This window comes from Nansenia antarctica, assembly GCF_963989245.1.
Source record: "Nansenia antarctica genome assembly, chromosome: 17".
In the NCBI taxonomy this organism is placed as follows: domain Eukaryota; kingdom Metazoa; phylum Chordata; class Actinopteri; order Argentiniformes; family Microstomatidae; genus Nansenia; species Nansenia antarctica.
The window spans coordinates 26,437,662-26,460,698 of NC_137687.1; the positions used below are offsets into that span (position 1 = coordinate 26,437,662).

General features: G+C 50.3%; 1 protein-coding gene across 1 annotated transcript in view; it reads right to left on the bottom strand.

The window, feature by feature from the left end:
- The window catches only part of ect2 (epithelial cell transforming 2), a gene marked incomplete at both ends in the record, with an annotated part of 67,879 nt that overhangs the window by 43,436 nt on the left and 1,406 nt on the right, over window positions 1-23,037 (bottom strand). The window contains 7 exons of the mRNA XM_080547418.1: window positions 588-703; window positions 11,896-12,026; window positions 12,768-12,841; window positions 14,500-14,607; window positions 17,301-17,390; window positions 19,095-19,277; window positions 21,739-21,834. Of these exons, the coding sequence (XP_080403544.1) occupies window positions 588-703; window positions 11,896-12,026; window positions 12,768-12,841; window positions 14,500-14,607; window positions 17,301-17,390; window positions 19,095-19,277; window positions 21,739-21,834 (798 nt within the window). The remainder of the gene's footprint in view (window positions 1-587; window positions 704-11,895; window positions 12,027-12,767; window positions 12,842-14,499; window positions 14,608-17,300; window positions 17,391-19,094; window positions 19,278-21,738; window positions 21,835-23,037) is intronic.

Below are 23,037 nucleotides of genomic sequence, written 5' to 3' on the forward strand. Positions count from 1 at the left end.
CTGCATGGTGGCGGAGGAAATTCCATCGTGGCGGACCGCCACGATGAAATGCATGTAGAGGAAACACTGCATTCACACACCAATGGCGGCATGCTGCCATGCAAGGTGCTGGCCCGCTCACTGGGAGCAATTTGGGGTTCAGTGTCTTGCCCAAGGACACTTCGACATGTGGCCAGCCGGGGCTCGAACCGCCGGTCTGACAACCTTGCGATCATTAGACGGCAGCTCTGCCTCCTTAGCCACAGCCGCGCTTACAACAATACATGTGTCTAAGTAAGTGAATCATATATACATTGGCCATAATAATTAAATAATAAAAAATAAAAAAACTATGTTAATGTTGTCAAATGTATAAGCTAGTTCGAACATCATAAAAAAAAAATATATATAATCATCTGTAAATCATTTGCCAATACGTTGGAATATAGTTACTTAAAGTTTAGCATTTAAAAAAAGGTTTCGAACTGATGGAATAACTGTTTTTCTATGAAGTAATATCATTGTGCGTCTAGGGGGGTAGAGGCTAGGGAGGTTGATTTAAGACAGATTCAGGGCACCGCCTCTGGGGAGGGGGGGTGGGGTCTTACCTCCTGTTTGACAACGTAGAGCCTCTTAGCGGGCACAAAGGGCAGCTCCTTCACACTGTTCTCCTCAACCACCATGTGAGTGCAGCTCTCATCACCCACTCTCAGGTAGCGACCACCTGGGAACACACACACACACACACACACACACAAACACACACACACAGACACACACACCACACACACCACACACACACACCACACACACCCCCCCCACACACACACCTTTAAAAAAGGTACAACAAGGGCTGTGTTCTATAACTACAGGCCTGGTACGGCTCAGCCTGGCTCTGTGGTGTAAAGGAGGGTTGGGTAAAGGAGGGTGTGGTAAAGGAGGGTGTGGTAAAGGAGGGTGTGGTAAAGGAGGGTGTGGTAAAGGAGGGTTAGGTAAAGGAGGGTTGGGTAAAGGAGGGTGTGGTAAAGGAGGGTTAGGTAAAGGAGGGTGTGGTAAAGGAGGGTTAGGTAAAGGAGGGTGTGGTAAAGGAGGGTGTGGTAAAGGAGGGTGAGGTAAAGGAGGGTTGGGTAAAGGAGGGTTGGGTAAAGGAGGGTGTGGTAAAGGAGGGTGTGGTAAAGGAGGGTGTGGTAAAGGAGGGTTAGGTAAAGGAGGGTGGGGTAAAGGAGGGTGTGGTAAAGGAGGGTGAGGTAAAGGAGGGTGAGGTAAAGGAGGGTGAGGTAAAGGAGGGTGTGGTAAAGGAGGGTTGGGTAAAGGAGGGTGTGGTAAAGGAGGGTTAGGTAAAGGAGGGTTGGGTAAAGGAGGGTGTGGTAAAGGAGGGTGGGGTAAAGGAGGGTGTGGTAAAGGAGGGTTAGGTAAAGGAGGGTGTGGTAAAGGAGGGTGTGGTAAAGGAGGGTGTGGTAAAGGAGGGTTAGGTAAAGGAGGGTTAGGTAAAGGAGGGTGTGGTAAAGGAGGGTGTGGTAAAGGAGGGTGTGGTAAAGGAGGGTTAGGTAAAGGAGGGTGTGGTAAAGGAGGGTGTGGTAAAGGAGGGTTAGGTAAAGGAGGGTGTGGTAAAGGAGGGTTAGGTAAAGGAGGGTGTGGTAAAGGAGGGTGTGGTAAAGGAGGGTTAGGTAAAGGAGGGTGTGGTAAAGGAGGGTGTGGTAAAGGAGGGTGTGGTAAAGGAGGGTTAGGTAAAGGAGGGTGTGGTAAAGGAGGGTGTGGTAAAGGAGGGTGTGGTAAAGGAGGGTTAGGTAAAGGAGGGTGTGGTAAAGGAGGGTTAGGTAAAGGAGGGTTGGGTAAAGGAGGGTTAGGTAAAGGAGGGTGTGGTAAAGGAGGGTTGGGTAAAGGAGGGTGTGGTAAAGGAGGGTGTGGTAAAGGAGGGTGTGGTAAAGGAGGGTTAGGTAAAGGAGGGTGTGGTAAAGGAGGGTTAGGTAAAGGAGGGTTAGGTAAAGGAGGGTGTGGTAAAGGAGGGTGTGGTAAAGGAGGGTGTGGTAAAGGAGGGTGTGGTAAAGGAGGGTTAGGTAAAGGAGGGTTAGGTAAAGGAGGGTGTGGTAAAGGAGGGTTAGGTAAAGGAGGGTGTGGTAAAGGAGGGTGTGGTAAAGGAGGGTTGGGTAAAGGAGGGTGTGGTAAAGGAGGGTTGGGTAAAGGAGGGTGTGGTAAAGGAGGGTTAGGTAAAGGAGGGTTGGGTAAAGGAGGGTGTGGTAAAGGAGGGTGTGGTAAAGGAGGGTTAGGTAAAGGAGGGTGAGGTAAAGGAGGGTTGGGTAAAGGAGGGTGTGGTAAAGGAGGGTGAGGTAAAGGAGGGTGTGGTAAAGGAGGGTGTGGTAAAGGAGGGTTGGGTAAAGGAGGGTGTGGTAAAGGAGGGTGTGGTAAAGGAGGGTGTGGTAAAGGAGGGTTGGGTAAAGGAGGGTGTGGTAAAGGAGGGTTAGGTAAAGGAGGGTTGGGTAAAGGAGGGTGTGGTAAAGGAGGGTTGGGTAAAGGAGGGTGTGGTAAAGGAGGGTGTGGTAAAGGAGGGTGAGGTAAAGGAGGGTGTGGTAAAGGAGGGTTAGGTAAAGGAGGGTGTGGTAAAGGAGGGTGAGGTAAAGGAGGGTGTGGTAAAGGAGGGTGTGGTAAAGGAGGGTGTGGTAAAGGAGGGTAAGGTAAAAGAGGGTGGGGTAAAGGAGGGTGAGGTAAAGGAGGGTTAGGTAAAGGAGGGTTGGGTAAAGGAGGGTTAGGTAAAGGAGGGTGTGGTAAAGGAGGGTTAGGTAAAGGAGGGTGTGGTAAAGGAGGGTGTGGTAAAGGAGGGTGTGGTAAAGGAGGGTGTGGTAAAGGAGGGTTGGGTAAAGGAGGGTTGGGTAAAGGAGGGTTGGGTAAAGGAGGGTTAGGTAAAGGAGGGTGTGGTAAAGGAGGGTGTGGTAAAGGAGGGTGAGGTAAAGGAGGGTGTGGTAAAGGAGGGTGTGGTAAAGGAGGGTGAGGTAAAGGAGGGTTGGGTAAAGGAGGGTGTGGTAAAGGAGGGTGTGGTAAAGGAGGGTGTGGTAAAGGAGGGTTGGGTAAAGGAGGGTGTGGTAAAGGAGGGTGTGGTAAAGGAGGGTGTGGTAAAGGAGGGTTGGGTAAAGGAGGGTTGGGTAAAGGAGGGTTAGGTAAAGGAGGGTGTGGTAAAGGAGGGTGTGGTAAAGGAGGGTGAGGTAAAGGAGGGTGTGGTAAAGGAGGGTGTGGTAAAGGAGGGTGAGGTAAAGGAGGGTGTGGTAAAGGAGGGTGTGGTAAAGGAGGGTGTGGTAAAGGAGGGTGTGGTAAAGGAGGGTTAGGTAAAGGAGGGTGGGGTAAAGGAGGGCGTGGTAAAGGAGGGCGTGGTAAAGGAGGGTGTGGTAAAGGAGGGTTGGGTAAAGGAGGGTTAGGTAAAGGAGGGTGTGGTAAAGGAGGGTGTGGTAAAGGAGGGTTAGGTAAAGGAGGGTGTGGTAAAGGAGGGTTAGGTAAAGGAGGGTGTGGTAAAGGAGGGTTAGGTAAAGGAGGGTGTGGTAAAGGAGGGTTAGGTAAAGGAGGGTGTGGTAAAGGAGGGTTAGGTAAAGGAGGGTTAGGTAAAGGAGGGTGTGGTAAAGGAGGGTGTGGTAAAGGAGGGTTGGGTAAAGGAGGGTGTGGTAAAGGAGGGTGTGGTAAAGGAGGGTGTGGTAAAGGAGGGTGTGGTAAAGGAGGGTTGGGTAAAGGAGGGTGTGGTAAAGGAGGGTGTGGTAAAGGAGGGTGTGGTAAAGGAGGGTTGGGTAAAGGAGGGTTAGGTAAAGGAGGGTTGGGTAAAGGAGGGTGTGGTAAAGGAGGGTGAGGTAAAGGAGGGTGTGGTAAAGGAGGGTGTGGTAAAGGAGGGTGTGGTAAAGGAGGGTTAGGTAAAGGAGGGTGGGGTAAAGGAGGGTGAGGTAAAGGAGGGTGTGGTAAAGGAGGGTGTGGTAAAGGAGGGTTGGGTAAAGGAGGGTGTGGTAAAGGAGGGTTGGGTAAAGGAGGGTTAGGTAAAGGAGGGTGTGGTAAAGGAGGGTTAGGTAAAGGAGGGTGTGGTAAAGGAGGGTTAGGTAAAGGAGGGTGTGGTAAAGGAGGGTTAGGTAAAGGAGGGTTAGGTAAAGGAGGGTGTGGTAAAGGAGGGTGTGGTAAAGGAGGGTTGGGTAAAGGAGAGTTGGGTAAAGGAGGGTGTGGTAAAGGAGGGTTGGGTAAAGGAGGGTGTGGTAAAGGAGGGTTGGGTAAAGGAGGGTTAGGTAAAGGAGGGTTGGGTAAAGGAGGGTTGGGTAAAGGAGGGTGTGGTAGAGGAGGGTGTGGTAAAGGAGGGTTAGGTAAAGGAGGGTGTGGTAAAGGAGGGTGTGGTAAAGGAGGGTTGGGTAAAGGAGGGTGTGGTAAAGGAGGGTGTGGTAAAGGAGGGTGTGGTAAAGGAGGGTGTGGTAAAGGAGGGTTGGGTAAAGGAGGGTTAGGTAAAGGAGGGTTGGGTAAAGGAGGGTGTGGTAAAGGAGGGTGTGGTAAAGGAGGGTTAGGTAAAGGAGGGTTAGGTAAAGGAGGGTGTGGTAAAGGAGGGTGTGGTAAAGGAGGGTGTGGTAAAGGAGGGTGTGGTAAAGGAGGGTTAGGTAAAGGAGGGTTAGGTAAAGGAGGGTGTGGTAAAGGAGGGTGTGGTAAAGGAGGGTGTGGTAAAGGAGGGTGTGGTAAAGGAGGGTGTGGTAAAGGAGGGTTGGGTAAAGGAGGGTGAGGTAAAGGAGGGTGTGGTAAAGGAGGGTTAGGTAAAGGAGGGTTGGGTAAAGGAGGGTTAGGTAAAGGAGGGTGTGGTAAAGGAGGGTTGGGTAAAGGAGGGTGAGGTAAAGGAGGGTGTGGTAAAGGAGGGTGTGGTAAAGGAGGGTGTGGTAAAGGAGGGTTAGGTAAAGGAGGGTGTGGTAAAGGAGGGTTAGGTAAAGGAGGGTTAGGTAAAGGAGGGTGTGGTAAAGGAGGGTGTGGTAAAGGAGGGTGTGGTAAAGGAGGGTTAGGTAAAGGAGGGTGTGGTAAAGGAGGGTTAGGTAAAGGAGGGTTGGGTAAAGGAGGGTGTGGTAAAGGAGGGTGTGGTAAAGGAGGGTGTGGTAAAGGAGGGTTGGGTAAAGGAGGGTGTGGTAAAGGAGGGTTGGGTAAAGGAGGGTGTGGTAAAGGAGGGTGTGGTAAAGGAGGGTTGGGTAAAGGAGGGTGTGGTAAAGGAGGGTGTGGTAAAGGAGGGTGTGGTAAAGGAGGGTTGGGTAAAGGAGGGTGTGGTAAAGGAGGGTGTGGTAAAGGAGGGTTAGGTAAAGGAGGGTGAGGTAAAGGAGGGTTGGGTAAAGGAGGGTGTGGTAAAGGAGGGTGAGGTAAAGGAGGGTGTGGTAAAGGAGGGTGTGGTAAAGGAGGGTGTGGTAAAGGAGGGTTAGGTAAAGGAGGGTGTGGTAAAGGAGGGTGAGGTAAAGGAGGGTGTGGTAAAGGAGGGTGTGGTAAAGGAGGGTGTGGTAAAGGAGGGTTAGGTAAAGGAGGGTGGGGTAAAGGAGGGTGAGGTAAAGGAGGGTTAGGTAAAGGAGGGTTGGGTAAAGGAGGGTTAGGTAAAGGAGGGTGTGGTAAAGGAGGGTTAGGTAAAGGAGGGTGTGGTAAAGGAGGGTGTGGTAAAGGAGGGTGTGGTAAAGGAGGGTTAGGTAAAGGAGGGTTAGGTAAAGGAGGGTGTGGTAAAGGAGGGTGTGGTAAAGGAGGGTTGGGTAAAGGAGGGTGTGGTAAAGGAGGGTGTGGTAAAGGAGGGTGTGGTAAAGGAGGGTTGGGTAAAGGAGGGTTGGGTAAAGGAGGGTTAGGTAAAGGAGGGTGTGGTAAAGGAGGGTGTGGTAAAGGAGGGTGAGGTAAAGGAGGGTGTGGTAAAGGAGGGTGTGGTAAAGGAGGGTGAGGTAAAGGAGGGTGTGGTAAAGGAGGGTGTGGTAAAGGAGGGTGTGGTAAAGGAGGGTGTGGTAAAGGAGGGTTAGGTAAAGGAGGGTGGGGTAAAGGAGGGCGTGGTAAAGGAGGGCGTGGTAAAGGAGGGTGTGGTAAAGGAGGGTTGGGTAAAGGAGGGTTAGGTAAAGGAGGGTGTGGTAAAGGAGGGTGTGGTAAAGGAGGGTTAGGTAAAGGAGGGTGTGGTAAAGGAGGGTTAGGTAAAGGAGGGTGTGGTAAAGGAGGGTTAGGTAAAGGAGGGTGTGGTAAAGGAGGGTTAGGTAAAGGAGGGTTAGGTAAAGGAGGGTGTGGTAAAGGAGGGTGTGGTAAAGGAGGGTTGGGTAAAGGAGGGTTAGGTAAAGGAGGGTTGGGTAAAGGAGGGTGTGGTAAAGGAGGGTGTGGTAAAGGAGGGTGTGGTAAAGGAGGGTTGGGTAAAGGAGGGTGTGGTAAAGGAGGGTGTGGTAAAGGAGGGTGTGGTAAAGGAGGGTTGGGTAAAGGAGGGTTAGGTAAAGGAGGGTTGGGTAAAGGAGGGTGTGGTAAAGGAGGGTGAGGTAAAGGAGGGTGTGGTAAAGGAGGGTGTGGTAAAGGAGGGTGTGGTAAAGGAGGGTTAGGTAAAGGAGGGTGGGGTAAAGGAGGGTGAGGTAAAGGAGGGTGTGGTAAAGGAGGGTGTGGTAAAGGAGGGTTGGGTAAAGGAGGGTGTGGTAAAGGAGGGTTGGGTAAAGGAGGGTTAGGTAAAGGAGGGTGTGGTAAAGGAGGGTTAGGTAAAGGAGGGTGTGGTAAAGGAGGGTTAGGTAAAGGAGGGTGTGGTAAAGGAGGGTTAGGTAAAGGAGGGTTAGGTAAAGGAGGGTGTGGTAAAGGAGGGTTGGGTAAAGGAGGGTTGGGTAAAGGAGGGTGTGGTAAAGGAGGGTTGGGTAAAGGAGGGTGTGGTAAAGGAGGGTTGGGTAAAGGAGGGTTAGGTAAAGGAGGGTTGGGTAAAGGAGGGTTGGGTAAAGGAGGGTGTGGTAAAGGAGGGTGTGGTAAAGGAGGGTTAGGTAAAGGAGGGTGTGGTAAAGGAGGGTGTGGTAAAGGAGGGTTGGGTAAAGGAGGGTGTGGTAAAGGAGGGTGTGGTAAAGGAGGGTGTGGTAAAGGAGGGTGTGGTAAAGGAGGGTTGGGTAAAGGAGGGTTAGGTAAAGGAGGGTTGGGTAAAGGAGGGTGTGGTAAAGGAGGGTGTGGTAAAGGAGGGTGAGGTAAAGGAGGGTTAGGTAAAGGAGGGTTAGGTAAAGGAGGGTGTGGTAAAGGAGGGTTGGGTAAAGGAGGGTTGGGTAAAGGAGGGTGTGGTAAAGGAGGGTGAGGTAAAGGAGGGTGTGGTAAAGGAGGGTTAGGTAAAGGAGGGTTGGGTAAAGGAGGGTGTGGTAAAGGAGGGTGTGGTAAAGGAGGGTTGGGTAAAGGAGGGTTGGGTAAAGGAGGGCGTGGTAAAGGAGGGTGTGGTAAAGGAGGGTTGGGTAAAGGAGGGTTGGGTAAAGGAGGGTTGGGTAAAGGAGGGTGTGGTAAAGGAGGGTGTGGTAAAGGAGGGTTAGGTAAAGGAGGGTGGGGTAAAGGAGGGTGTGGTAAAGGAGGGTGAGGTAAAGGAGGGTGAGGTAAAGGAGGGTGAGGTAAAGGAGGGTGAGGTAAAGGAGGGTGTGGTAAAGGAGGGTTGGGTAAAGGAGGGTGTGGTAAAGGAGGGTTAGGTAAAGGAGGGTTGGGTAAAGGAGGGTGTGGTAAAGGAGGGTGTGGTAAAGGAGGGTGGGGTAAAGGAGGGTGGGGTAAAGGAGGGTGTGGTAAAGGAGGGTGTGGTAAAGGAGGGTGTGGTAAAGGAGGGTGTGGTAAAGGAGGGTGTGGTAAAGGAGGGTGTGGTAAAGGAGGGTTGGGTAAAGGAGGGTTAGGTAAAGGAGGGTGTGGTAAAGGAGGGTTAGGTAAAGGAGGGTGTGGTAAAGGAGGGTGTGGTAAAGGAGGGTTAGGTAAAGGAGGGTTAGGTAAAGGAGGGTGTGGTAAAGGAGGGTGTGGTAAAGGAGGGTTAGGTAAAGGAGGGTGTGGTAAAGGAGGGTGTGGTAAAGGAGGGTTGGGTAAAGGAGGGTGTGGTAAAGGAGGGTTGGGTAAAGGAGGGTGTGGTAAAGGAGGGTGTGGTAAAGGAGGGTGAGGTAAAGGAGGGTTAGGTAAAGGAGGGTTAGGTAAAGGAGGGTGTGGTAAAGGAGGGTGTGGTAAAGGAGGGTTGGGTAAAGGAGGGTGTGGTAAAGGAGGGTGAGGTAAAGGAGGGTGAGGTAAAGGAGGGTTAGGTAAAGGAGGGTGTGGTAAAGGAGGGTTGGGTAAAGGAGGGTTGGGTAAAGGAGGGTTGGGTAAAGGAGGGTTGGGTAAAGGAGGGTGTGGTAAAGGAGGGTTAGGTAAAGGAGGGTGTGGTAAAGGAGGGTGTGGTAAAGGAGGGTTGGGTAAAGGAGGGTGTGGTAAAGGAGGGTGAGGTAAAGGAGGGTGAGGTAAAGGAGGGTTAGGTAAAGGAGGGTGTGGTAAAGGAGGGTTGGGTAAAGGAGGGTTGGGTAAAGGAGGGTTGGGTAAAGGAGGGTTGGGTAAAGGAGGGTTGGGTAAAGGAGGGTGAGGTAAAGGAGGGTTGGGTAAAGGAGGGTGTGGTAAAGGAGGGTTAGGTAAAGGAGGGTTGGGTAAAGGAGGGTTGGGTAAAGGAGGGTTGGGTAAAGGAGGGTGTGGTAAAGGAGGGTGTGGTAAAGGAGGGTGAGGTAAAGGAGGGTGTGGTAAAGGAGGGTTAGGTAAAGGAGGGTGTGGTAAAGGAGGGTGTGGTAAAGGAGGGTTGGGTAAAGGAGGGTTGGGTAAAGGAGGGTGTGGTAAAGGAGGGTGAGGTAAAGGAGGGTTAGGTAAAGGAGGGTTAGGTAAAGGAGGGAGTGGTAAAGGAGGGTTAGGTAAAGGAGGGTGTGGTAAAGGAGGGTGTGGTAAAGGAGGGTGTGGTAAAGGAGGGTGAGGTAAAGGAGGGTTGGGTAAAGGAGGGTGTGGTAAAGGAGGGTGTGGTAAAGGAGGGTGTGGTAAAGGAGGGTGTGGTAAAGGAGGGTGAGATAAAGGAGGGTTAGGTAAAGGAGGGTGTGGTAAAGGAGGGTGTGGTAAAGGAGGGTGTGGTAAAGGAGGGTTGGGTAAAGGAGGGTTAGGTAAAGGAGGGTTAGGTAAAGGAGGGTGTGGTAAAGGAGGGTGTGGTAAAGGAGGGTGTGGTAAAGGAGGGTGTGGTAAAGGAGGGTGAGGTAAAGGAGGGTTAGGTAAAGGAGGGTGTGGTAAAGGAGGGTGTGGTAAAGGAGGGTTGGGTAAAGGAGGGTGTGGTAAAGGAGGGTTGGGTAAAGGAGGGTTGGGTAAAGGAGGGTGTGGTAAAGGAGGGTTGGGTAAAGGAGGGTGTGGTAAAGGAGGGTTAGGTAAAGGAGGGTGTGGTAAAGGAGGGTTAGGTAAAGGAGGGTGTGGTAAAGGAGGGTGGGGTAAAGGAGGGTTGGGTAAAGGAGGGTGTGGTAAAGGAGGGTTAGGTAAAGGAGGGTGTGGTAAAGGAGGGTTGGGTAAAGGAGGGTTGGGTAAAGGAGGGTGTGGTAAAGGAGGGTGTGGTAAAGGAGGGTGAGGTAAAGGAGGGTGTGGTAAAGGAGGGTTGGGTAAAGGAGGGTGTGGTAAAGGAGGGTGTGGTAAAGGAGGGTTGGGTAAAGGAGGGTGTGGTAAAGGAGGGTGTGGTAAAGGAGGGTGAGGTAAAGGAGGGTTAGGTAAAGGAGGGTGTGGTAAAGGAGGGTTAGGTAAAGGAGGGTTAGGTAAAGGAGGGTGTGGTAAAGGAGGGTGTGGTAAAGGAGGGTTAGGTAAAGGAGGGTGTGGTAAAGGAGGGTGTGGTAAAGGAGGGTTAGGTAAAGGAGGGTGTGGTAAAGGAGGGTGTGGTAAAGGAGGGTTAGGTAAAGGAGGGTGTGGTAAAGGAGGGTGTGGTAAAGGAGGGTGTGGTAAAGGAGGGAGTGGTAAAGGAGGGTGAGGTAAAGGAGGGTTGGGTAAAGGAGGGTTAGGTAAAGGAGGGTGTGGTAAAGGAGGGTTGGGTAAAGGAGGGTGTGGTAAAGGAGGGTGTGGTAAAGGAGGGTTGGGTAAAGGAGGGTTGGGTAAAGGAGGGTGTGGTAAAGGAGGGTTGGGTAAAGGTGGGTTAGGTAAAGGAGGGTGTGGTAAAGGAGGGTGTGGTAAAGGAGGGTGTGGTAAAGGAGGGTGTGGTAAAGGAGGGTGTGGTAAAGGAGGGTGTGGTAAAGGAGGGTGTGGTAAAGGAGGGTGTGGTAAAGGAGGGTTGGGTAAAGGAGGGTTGGGTAAAGGAGGGTTGGGTAAAGGAGGGTGTGGTAAAGGAGGGTTGGGTAAAGGAGGGTTAGGTAAAGGAGGGTGTGGTAAAGGAGGGTGTGGTAAAGGAGGGTTAGGTAAAGGAGGGTTGGGTAAAGGAGGGTGTGGTAAAGGAGGGTGTGGTAAAGGAGGGTTAGGTAAAGGAGGGTGTGGTAAAGGAGGGTTAGGTAAAGGAGGGTTAGGTAAAGGAGGGTGTGGTAAAGGAGGGTGTGGTAAAGGAGGGTGTGGTAAAGGAGGGTGTGGTAAAGGAGGGTGTGGTAAAGGAGGGTGTGGTAAAGGAGGGTTGGGTAAAGGAGGGTTGGGTAAAGGAGGGTTGGGTAAAGGAGGCTTGGGTAAAGGAGGGTTAGGTAAAGGAGGGTGTGGTAAAGGAGGGTGTGGTAAAGGAGGGTTGGGTAAAGGAGGGTGTGGTAAAGGAGGGTGTGGTAAAGGAGGGTGTGGTAAAGGAGACTTGGGTAAAGGAGGGTTAGGTAAAGGAGGGTTGGGTAAAGGAGGGTTGGGTAAAGGAGGGTGTGGTAAAGGAGGGTGTGGTAAAGGAGGGTGTGGTAAAGGAGGGTGTGGTAAAGGAGGGTGTGGTAAAGGAGGGTGTGGTAAAGGAGGGTGTGGTAAAGGAGGGTTGGGTAAAGGAGGGTGTGGTAAAGGAGGGTTAGGTAAAGGAGGGTTGGGTAAAGGAGGGTGTGGTAAAGGAGGGTGTGGTAAAGGAGGGTGTGGTAAAGGAGGGTGTGGTAAAGGAGGGTTAGGTAAAGGAGGGTTAGGTAAAGGAGGGTTAGGTAAAGGAGGGTGTGGTAAAGGAGGGTGAGGTAAAGGAGGGTTGGGTAAAGGAGGGTTAGGTAAAGGAGGGTTAGGTAAAGGAGGGTTAGGTAAAGGAGGGTTAGGTAAAGGAGGGTTGGGTAAAGGAGGGTTGGGTAAAGGAGGGTGTGGTAAAGGAGGGTTAGGTAAAGGAGGGTTAGGTAAAGGAGGGTTGGGTAAAGGAGGGTTGGGTAAAGGAGGGTGTGGTAAAGGAGGGTTAGGTAAAGGAGGGTGTGGTAAAGGAGGGTTGGGTAAAGGAGGGTGTGGTAAAGGAGGGTGTGGTAAAGGAGGGTTAGGTAAAGGAGGGTGTGGTAAAGGAGGGTGTGGTAAAGGAGGGTGTGGTAAAGGAGGGTGTGGTAAAGGAGGGTTAGGTAAAGGAGGGATAGGTAAAGGAGGGATAGGTAAAGGAGGGTTAGGTAAAGGAGGGTGTGGTAAAGGAGGGTGTGGTAAAGGAGGGTTAGGTAAAGGAGGGTGTGGTAAAGGAGGGTTGGGTAAAGGAGGGTTGGGTAAAGGAGGGTGTGGTAAAGGAGGGTTGGGTAAAGGAGGGTGTGGTAAAGGAGGGTTGGGTAAAGGAGGGTTAGGTAAAGGAGGGTTGGGTAAAGGAGGGTTGGGTAAAGGAGGGTTGGGTAAAGGAGGGTGTGGTAAAGGAGGGTTGGGTAAAGGAGGGTGTGGTAAAGGAGGGTTGGGTAAAGGAGGGTGTGGTAAAGGAGGGTTAGGTAAAGGAGGGTGTGGTAAAGGAGGGTGTGGTAAAGGAGGGTGTGGTAAAGGAGGGTTGGGTAAAGGAGGGTGTGGTAAAGGAGGGTTAGGTAAAGGAGGGTGTGGTAAAGGAGGGTGTGGTAAAGGAGGGTTGGGTAAAGGAGGGTGTGGTACCGTGTTTCAGCGTCCTCTCCTCCATGTTGGTCTTGTCCTCCTCCGTGAAGCCCAGGAAGCTCAGCAGACAGTCCTGGAACGGCGGCACTTTGAACTCCGTACGGAACTCCTCGTCTTCCGCATGGAAGTTACTAGAACAACCGACAAACAAAAAAACGCTCGTCAGACACCATACATGCAAGTATTTGTGGGTGTACATTATTACTATTTTCTTTTTCCTGAACACCTCGATTCTTGTGTGTAGATGATGATCTGAGAGGATTGGACAGGTGTAAACATTAGCATTGTGAGGCTGGCGGAGGTAGAAATCGGAGGATTGGGTAAAGGAGCCTCCCCTGTCCTCCCATGTCTACCTCCCCCAGTCTCCCCTGTCTACCTCCCCCAGCCTCCCCTGTCCTCCCATGTCTACCTCCACCAGCCTCCCCTGTCCTCCCATGTCTACCTCCCCCAGCCTCCCCTGTCCTCCCATGTCTACCTCCCCCAGCCTCCCCTGTCCTCCCATGTCTACCTCCCCCAGCCTCCCCTGTCCTCCCATGTCTACCTCCCCCAGCCTCCCCTGTCCTTCCATGTCTACCTCCCCCAGCCTCCCCTGTCCTTCCATGTCTCTCCCCCAGTCTCCCCTGTCCTCCCATGTCTACCTCCCCCAGTCTCCCCTGTCCTTCCATGTCTACCTCCCCCAGCCTCCTCTGTCCTCCCATGTCTACCTCCCCCAGGAGGCCTTTAATATTGCCTTTAAATGACTAAATAATTACATTATGATTGTATAATGATCAAAGCACTTTGAGCTGCAACTTTTACAGTAAAAGTGCTATACAAATACAGGATATTATTATTATTATTATTATTTGGGCTCTAGGCCAGGCTGGACTTACACGTTGTCTCTGAAATCCCACGCCTTGTGGATCCACACTGGGGTAAGGATGGGGGTTCCCATAGAGACGGCAAGCTAGAGGGGGGGGGGGGGAGAGAGAGAGAGAGAGAGGGGGGGGGAGAGAGGGAGGGAGAGAGCGCGAGAGAGAGAGAGAGGGGGGGAGGAGAGAGAGAGGGGGGGGGGGGGGGAGGAGAGAGAGGGGGGGGGGGGAGAGAGGGGGGGGGGGGGGAGAGAGCGCGAGATAAACATGTCACACAAGGATAAGCATCACCAGTTTGGAGGAGTTACCATGAGGCCTAACCCCCTCCTCCTCAGACACCCCCCAAACAGCCCTTATTCCAAACCTCTCTGGAGCACTATGCTGGTACACAAAAAGCTGTTTCAGTCTGTAAAGAAGGTCTCTCTCTCCCCCTCTCCCTCTCTCTCTCTCATGTTCGAACAAAAGCACCCTTAGACTCAGACCACTCTTTCTCTCAAAATAGGAAGCGAGAAAGAATTAGAAAACAAAATTTTCTGAGAATCAATGATCAACTGATGTGGTTTCTGTCAGCCATTGAAATGTCATACATAAGGCCCCCCTGCTCCATAAATGGTCCCCCCCCCCCCCTCCATAAGAGGTGGGGGGGCTCTCTTATGGAGGTGGGGGGCTCTTATGGAGGTGGGGGGCCTTATGTATGACATTCTGATCCTTATGTATGACATTCTGATCCTTATGTATGACATTCTGATCCTTATGTATGACATTCTGACCCTTATGTATGACATTCTGATCCTTATGTATGACATTCTGATCCTTATGTATGACATTCTGATCCTTATGTATGACATTCTGATCCTTATGTATGACATTCTGATCCTTATGTATGACATTCTGATCCTTATGTATGACATTCTGATCCTTATGTATGACATTCTGATCCTTATGTATGACATTCTGATCCTTATGTATGACATTCTGATCCTTATGTATGACATTCTGATCCTTATGTATGACATTCTGATCCTTATGTATGACATTCTGATCCTTATGTATGACATTCTGATCCTTATGTATGACATTCTGATCCTTATGTATGACATTCTGATCCTTATGTATGACATTCTGATCCTTATGTATGACATTCTGATCCTTATGTATGACATTCTGATCCTTATGTATGACATTCTGATCCTTATGTATGACATTCTGATCCTTATGTATGACATTCTGATCCTTATGTATGACATTCTGATCCTTATGTATGACATTCTGATCCTTATGTATGACATTCTGATCCTTATGTATGACATTCTGATCCTTATGTATGACATTCTGATCCTTATGTATGACATTCTGATCCTTATGTATGACATTCTGATCCTTATGTATGACATTCTGATCCTTATGTATGACATTCTGATCCTTATGTATGACATTCTGATCCTTATGTATGACATTCTGATCCTTATGCCAGTTCTGATTCCTGACTTCCTGAGTGAAAGAACACTCAAGGAGCAAAGCCACGGAGGGTAATGCCAGTCATTCACAGCTGTCAGTTAGAGTAACTGCACATGTAGCGGGGAGCAATTCACAACACAGTGTCCAAAGGGTTGTGCCACCCCCAGGATGTCATTTACCACAGTCCACGGGACTGATGTGGGCTGTTAGCCCAAGGCTGAGCACTTTGAGCTGCAACGTTTGCAGGAAAAGTGCTATAGAAATAAAAGTTATTATTATTATTATTATTACAAACCTTGTACTTCTCTCCGTGAGTGGAGTGGGCTACGAGGTGGGTGACTTTGGCGCTGAAGTCCTTGCGGATGGTCCCTCCCATGTGGTGAACCAGATTCACCAGGTTCTTCTGCAAGAGAAATGTAAGAGAAACACAAGTAATGGACTGACTTATATGGCGCCTTATTCCAAAGCGTTTTACAACGGCCTCTCATTCACCCGTTCACACACCAATGGCGGCAAGCTACCATGCAAGGCGCCGGCCCGCTCGTTGGGTTCAGTGTCTTGCCCAAGGACACCTCGACATGTGGCCAGCCGGGGCTCGAACCGCCGATCTGCCAACCTTGCGATCATTAGACGGCGGCTCTACCTCCTGAGACACAGCCTCCCCAAGTAACAAGTAACAACACCATTATCGGTCCGATTCTTTAGCGATTCCTGATCAATCTGTGTGGAATAGACGTAGGCCTCCACAGGTTCAGTGTCAACGCAACTGTTTTATTATCGCTTGAGTCTCTGAACAGTGTAGAATGTCTGCCTAAAAACATTTGAACATGTTAAAATTAGCTACAATACTCCTTTTCTTAAAAGGATATAACTTGGAAAACAAACATTGTTCTTCTTTCGAAAAATAGGCATGTATGCCTAGTAACATTTGAATAAATTACTATACTCCTTTTCAAAAGGGAATAAGCCTGAACCAAATATCACATATAATTGGCACATAAAATAAACAATTCTTCTTTAGAATTTAGAAGGACTGATGTCTGTCCTATTTTTTCATCTGTTTACTATTCTTCTCTTGATGTATTTTTTATTTTTAATGCTGTATGTAAAGCACATTGAATTGCCCCCGTTGTATGAAATGTGCTATACAAATAAACTTGCCTTGCCTTAGAAAAGAGGCTACAGTGCAGCCAGCAGTATCATTATGCTATACATACTGATAAAATTAAACTATGCATTTTACTTATGTTCAGTTGTCTCATTATTTGAAAGAGTAACTTCATAATATAATTACCATATAATAAATCAAAGGAACATTTACATGCAACTTCAAGTGAGATACTATAGAACTTACTGCGAGATATGAATAACATATGCACGGTTCCTTGACCTCACTTGACAAAACATTTTTTAACACATTGGTCAAACTATCTGGCACTGAACACAAAGTATCAATGGGCGCATTATTATTCAGTGGCAGTGACGTAGAGTTCGTCTACCATTTCGAATGCACAACGTTGCATTTCGTTTGACTTTGTTTGTCACATTTTAAATAGATAAAGTAGCATGTTATCAAGCATTTAAAAAAATAAAAATATTCTGAGTGGGGCAGTCCCACTCATGTTTTTTCATTTTTATTGACAGTTACAGTAGAAATTTAGACAGCAAGGATGGGTGAGAGAGAGAGGAGGGATGACATGCAGGATATGTCCCCGGCCGGAATCGAACCGGGGACCCTGCGGTTACATGGTCAATGCTTAACCCGCTACGCCACCTAAGCGCCCCTTATCAAGCTTTCTTAAACAAAGTTTGCGAACGGACACCAGGCGGTGTGGCATAGCCTGAGCCTGAACACAGTCCTTGCTGCGACTAAATACAACAACGTATACAACACCGCGCAGTTTGACGTCAGACGCAGAGTTTGACGTCAATTCTCAACTAGAACGGGTTCTCGATTCCCATCCTTAGTAATGATATGGGGCTGGTCTCCCAAACTAAAAACACACAAATCATCTCAATTAAAAGTTAAACATTTTGCCAGGATCAGGCTTCATCTGTGCCTGTGAAACCAGCCCCACACACAATGAACTTGTTTATGTTATTCTTTTTCTGAGTGGGGGCAGTCCCACTCATATTTATCATTGTATTGGACAGATATAGTAAAGAAAGACAGGAAAGTAAGGAGAAGAGGGCATGTCAGCAGGGCATGGGGCCGGATTCGAAACCATGCCAACATGAGCATATGTGTGCACTGTAGACCACTGGACCACCCCAGGCCATGGTGCTAGACCACTGGACCACCCCAGGCTATGGTGCTAGACCACTGGACCACCCCAGGCCATGGTGCTAGACCACTGGACCTCCCCAGGCCATGGTGCTAGATCACTGGACCTCCCCAGGCCATGGTACCAGACCACTGGACCACCCAAGGCCATGGTACCAGACCACTGGACCACCCCAGGCCATGGTGCTAGACCACTGGACCACCCCAGGCCATGGTGCTAGACCACTGGACCACCCCAGGCCATGGTGCTAGACCACTGGACCACCCCAGGCCATGGTGCTAGACCACTGGACCACCCCGGGCCACGGTGCTAGACCACTGGACCACCCCGGGCCACGGTGCTAGACCACTGGACCACCCCAGGCCATGGTGCTAGACCCCTGGACCACCCCAGGCCATGGTGCTAGACCCCTGGACCACCCCAGGCCATGGTGCTAGACCCCTGGACCACCCCAGGCCATGGTGCTAGACCCCTGGACCACCCCAGGCCATGGTGCTAGACCCCTGGACCACCCCAGGCCATGGTGCTAGACCACTGGACCACCCCAGGCCATGGTGCTAGACCACTGGACCACCCCAGGCCATGGTGCTAGACCACTGGACCACCCCAGGCCATGGTGCTAGACCACTGGACCACCCCAGGCCATGGTGCTAGACCACTGGACCACCCCAGGCCATGGTGCTAGACCACTGGACCACCCCAGGCCACGGTGCTAGACCACTGGACCACCCCGGGCCACGGTGCTAGACCACTGGACCACCCCAGGCCACACACACAATGAAATTGAACAAACATGCCGGAAAAGACTTACCACTTCCTCCTTGTTGCGGAAGCCGGTGAAAGACAGGGACAGGTTGAGCATGGTGGTGGAGTACAGCGGCCTGGCAGAGAACGGGAGCGGCTACACGACAAACAAACAAACAAACAAACAAACAACATTTACCTCTTGATAGATTTCGGATAGGTGAAACATATTATCCATGTGCGCAGTTACCACTGTTATCAAAAGCTATAGATTATGTTTTAGTGCTTTTACTAGACAGCCAACCTGTGCGTGCGTGTGTGTGTTTATGCGCAAGCGGGGGTGTGTGTGAGAGAGTGTGTGAGCATAAGTGTGTGTGTGTGTGTGTGTGTGTGTGTGTTATGCTGATAAATCTCCACAGCGCGAGGCTGTGTTGATGGAGGATAGGGAGCGACTGGGCCTATTCCTCATACAGAGTATAATGGCCACATCCATAAGGCCCTTTCTCCCCCAGTGTCTGTCCCGGCTCCTGCTTTAACCCGGTGATCTATCCCCCCCATAGATCTGTGTACACTGTACAGTATCTCCGGGGGGGGGGGGGGTGAGGGATGAGAGCAAGGGGGTTGCAGTGATCGGTTGCTCTGCGCTCGTCTTCTACAGTCTGCGAGTCCTGTTTGAGAGCTCAACTAAAGGCGAAGAGTTCAACAACAACACAAATAAAAAAAAACACCCTGGCTGCATTTCCTCGTTCCTCACACCGTGATAGAAAAACAACAACAATCAAACACTGCATACGACACCCATCCGCCGCCTTCGCCGCCGTCATCACAGGACGACTTGTGTACATCTATCTGAGTTACTTATCGCTCTCCGGCGGAGGGGAAAGAGCTGATACCTTTTGCGCCGCCGTGACTTGTATCTCTGGTGTGTGAGGAGTCATCCATCACTAGGCTAGGTGTGAACAGCAGACGTGACAGAAAGAGGGACTTTTTTTGGGGGGGTGGGGGGCGGCTGTATGCGTTTCCAGGGCTGTATATGTCAGAGCAGTACTGCCCCCCTTGTCCTCTGTGGAGGAAGGAGGTAGTGCTCAACTCCAACATTGCATCACCCGTTAAGTCCTCGAGGTTCTAGTTTTGCAAGTGACGTAGGGGTTTGTTGGGATTCAGGGTGTGTCACACAGTAGTGTTGAGTACACAGTAGTAGCCTATCCCCGTTGTTTCCCACAGGGTTGTGAGGCTGCGGTGGGTGGACTTCGGACCCTCTAGCCTTTCGTCGATAGTGCTAAATCATATGGACCAACAGTAGAGGTGGTGCGAATCCCAAAGATCGCTTCGCTCACGTGTAAAAAAAATGTTGGTTCATTATGAGACTAATACACAGGGTTCCCACACTGTCTGAAACATCGAACTCAAGCACCTTTCAAGGACTTTCAAGACTCCATTCCCTCAAATTCAAGGACCCAACACGGCATAGTTTGAGACAGACCTAGATGAGAATTGATATAATAGGAACTATCCGCTCACAGACAATAATTAAAAAGAGAGGCTTGAATGTGTGAACACTAGATGGTCTCTCGCCTTCTCTACCACAGCACAGGAAAACAATATATTGTGAAATATGTGTAAAGTTAAGCAATACAGAGACTTATTTACTAGCTGACGAGCTAAGTAATTAGTTTTTGAATATATATATTTTTTTAGAGAGAGAGAGAGAGGGGAATTCAAGCACTTTCAATGACCCATGTCTATTTTCAAAAGCCACAGTCTACATAGTAGGAAAACACTCCTATCCCCAGCCCCCCCCTCCCCCCACCAGCGAGCCCTATCCACCCCCCTTTCCACCGACCCCCCCCCCCCCCCGTACCTCCTCTCTGGCAGCACAGTGCAGCACCACAGGCGGACCCACGATGCGGTTGTCATGCTTGTACAGGTAGCTGTAGTCGGGGGAGTTGAAGTCCGTCAGCACAAACACCGTCTCAAACTCTGCGTTCTCGCCGTCCCCAAACTCACGGACGTTGTCCGTCATTATACAGGAAGTGTTGATGTCCTGGGGGAGGAGGGGGGGGGTCAAAGGTCACAGTAAATAAATGCTACACGCCAGGGTTGCGGAGGTCAAACTGAATTTTTCATGAATTTTTATTCACCCACAGCAATGATGTGGGAGAATCAAAAGTGAATTGAGATTCAAATCCCGAAATAATGAATGTCAATTCACTTGATCTTGAGTGATTTAGAATTGACCCCCTAATTGACCCCCAAGACCGCTTAGACTCAAAGAAACACAACCAGGGTGAAAGAGACGTTGTTGGTCAGTGACACTGAGAGGTACAGGAGATTAATGACAACGAGAGTGTGTTATTGTGTTGGAGGAACGACAGTTACAACGTGGAACGATCAGAATGAAGCTGAGGTATTGGCTTAGTACACAGAGAGAGGGGTGAACACACACACAATTGCTCAACGGCCCATGAAACGATCTGTAGCGCCGCTCACTGTAACATGTTACAGTGAACGTCTGATTGAGTCTGTGGATTTCAGGAGTTAAACCCCGACGAGAGAGAGAGAGAGAGAGAGAGAGACAGAGAGAGAGACAGAGAGAGAGAGACAGAGAGAGAGAGACAGAGAGAGAGAGAGAGAGAGAGAGAGAGAGACCTCGTAGAGCTGAGAGGGGGTGAAATTAGCCACGGTACCTGTAAACTCACTCATAATCATCTCTTCAGCTATTACCAGAGCTTCACAGAGAGGGACAAAGCATTCGATAAGACGAAACAAAACACCAAACCATGTGCAAAGTGTGGACGGCTCATACTGTTAAAGACACTTATTAAGACAGTTAAGATGTGAAACCCAGCCTGGCTTCAGACCTGTACGTGGCAGTTGGTATACTGGAGTTCTCCTGTGATGATTCGCTCTCAGAGCGAATTTTACGAACGCACCCGTAGTCTTTAGACGAAGATGCACCACCAGTTCTAGTCACACCCACAGGGCTTACACACCGGCAGTTCCGAACGCCGGTTCGCGTTCGCGTGCCGAAACCTCCGAACGTTGGCGCCGTCTGACGAAAGATACACTGGTATGAACGCGGGCTCGTTCGTCAGACAGCGCCAACGTTCGGAGGTTTCGACACGCGAACACGAACCAGCGTTCGGAACTGCCAGTGTGAAAGAGGCCCCAGTCACCTCCATCCTTCTTAGTTCTACAAAAATCTACTAAAATGTTTTAAACCACACTTAAATGCCTTCAGTCTTCATCAACCAAACCTAGACAAGAACCAAGAAGGACAGAAATTACTCAAATGTGACCAAAACCAACGTGCTTCTTCGTCCAAAGACTAACCGACTAAAAAGCCTGCCAATACCAACACTGGTGACGCTGGGCGGTGGACTCAGCTGGAGGAGACAGAGGTCTGGAGCCAGGCTGGGAGGGATTCAGTCAGTCAGGTGGACACCACGTGTTAAAAGCTGAAGAATGTGGACTGAACAGTGGTTCAGAGACCAAAACAACCAATCACCTTGATTAGATCTTGCCCATGCAGAGTGACGAGAACGACCTGTGTGGGATTAGGCCGAGGGGAGGCTGGTGGAGGTAGAAAGGATCGGAGGACCGGCTCATTGTGATGCATGGAATGGAATGAGGAACGGTGCCAAACGCTAGATAAGCCAGTTCTGTGGTTTTTTGAGGAGTGCAGAAGCATATGGACGGACAGACGACAGGGTTCCTACAAGTTTCAACAAGTCAAATGTAAACTTTTAAGACCTTTTTTAGACCTCTTTGAATATAATTTTATACCTATTTGCGACACCATATGATAGTTTTTTGTCATCCTCGAGGTGATGAAATTAGGGATTTCACTGCCATACAAAAGTCTGAAAGATAATTATTATAAAATAAGTCCCATAATTACTCAAAAGTAAATGGATTAATGTAATGTATATTAACAGTTAACTGTAGAAAGTCACTTCAACGTGAAGAGAACAAAGTGCACAAAAGCTTCCTTGCAGGACAAGCTAATCTCATTTTAAGACCTAGCACCTCATTTTTTAGACATCATTTAGGAAAATCCCTTGCATTTAAGCCCTTTTTAGGCCTTGTAAATCGGATTGCTGGATTTTAGACTTTAAGGCTTTTTAAGACCAGCGCGGGAACCCTGAGACAACCATGAATGATCCATTTACGGTCACAATCCTTCCACTGGTCTTAGCGACATCTCCTCCGTTATCGCAAAAAAACTGGTAAAAATAAATAAATAAATAAAAAAGCTACCCCATCCTAAAATGTTTGACATACAGTACCAGTCAAAAGTTTGGACATCCAAACCTTCTACTGCTACTGTCGCATTCCTTATTCTGTTCCATACGATAATGACACCTACGTCCTCCAATTTCTCTACCTCCACCAGCCTCCCCTGGGTTAGACAGGGCATGCAACACTCCCCTCCATCCGTCCGTCCATCCAGACCCAGAGACGGGGCCAGGGGGGAGGGGGGGGAGGTACACAGAGAGACATACCATGTTGACTATAGATTTGATCAGTCTCTCTCCGGCCTCCATTCCCGGCTCCCCTCCTCTAATCTTTACCACCGGGACCTCCATTATTCTCACCGCCTGTAAAAATGAAGCATCGACGTTGAAACCACGGAGACGGCCCGTTGGCGGGCTGGCGGACATGACACTGTCCTGACAAATTCACAGAACACGAGGAAGAGGGGAGGGGGAGGGGGTGTATGTGTCCTTGCAACCCAGTAGGGCTGGAAACTTCAAACAAAATGTCGAACGAGGGAGGGGAGAGAAAGTTCTCCTTCTAAATTAATAAAGTTCAAAGCGGTAACGGCAGGGGCGGGCGGGAGGGAGGGAGATGGGGGCGGTATGGGGCTGAGGGCAGGGGTGGTGGGACGTTTGTCGACTCACTCTGTGCAGACCCCCTCCGCCCCCTGATTAAGCGGTGTGAGGATGTGACTCCACTGCAGATCGGCAGAGGAAATAGATCATTTAAAAGGAGCCTTCAGAGATGACAGGCTGAGAGAGGCTCTCAAGGGTGAATACCTTCTCACTCCCTCCTGCCTGTCTGTCCTCCTGCCCGTCTTGTCTGTCTGCCCTACTACCTGCCCTCCCTACTACCTGCCCGTCTGTCTGTCTGCCCTACTACCTGCCCTCCCTACTACCTGCCCGTCTGTCTGTCTGTCTGTCTGTCCTCCTGCCTGCCCGCCTGCCCTACTACCTGCCCGCCCGTCTGTCTGTCTGTCTGTCTGTCCTCCTGCCTGCCCGCCTGCCCTACTACCTGCCCGTCTGTCTGTCTGTCTGTCTGTCCTCCTGCTTGCCCGCCTGCCCTACTACCTGCCCTCCCTACTACCTGCCCTCCCTACTACCTGCCCGTCTGCCTGTCTGCCCTACTACCTGCCCTCCCTACTACCTGCCCGTCTGTCTGTCTGTCCTCCTGCCTGCCCGCCTGCCCTACTACCTGCCCTCCTGCCTGTCTGTCTGTCTGCCCTCCTGCTTGTCTGTCAGTCTGCCCTCCTGCCTGTCTGTCTGTCTGTCTACCCGACTACCTGCCTGCCTGTCTGTCTGCCCTCCCGCCTGCCTTTCACCTCCATAGTCAGTCAGTCACAAAGCCTCACATCTCTCCCTCAACCTCTCCCTCACACGCACTCCCTTCCTGAATTCCAAATCCACCCCCCCCCCAACCTCAAAGCCCCCTAGACACTTCTTGAGATCTGAAGCAGACTAGCAGACTAACAATACCTGCTCCTCCAAAAACCTCCCTGAACATCCTCCTCCTCCTAGCGGCTTGTTGTGAGAGAGACGAGGATG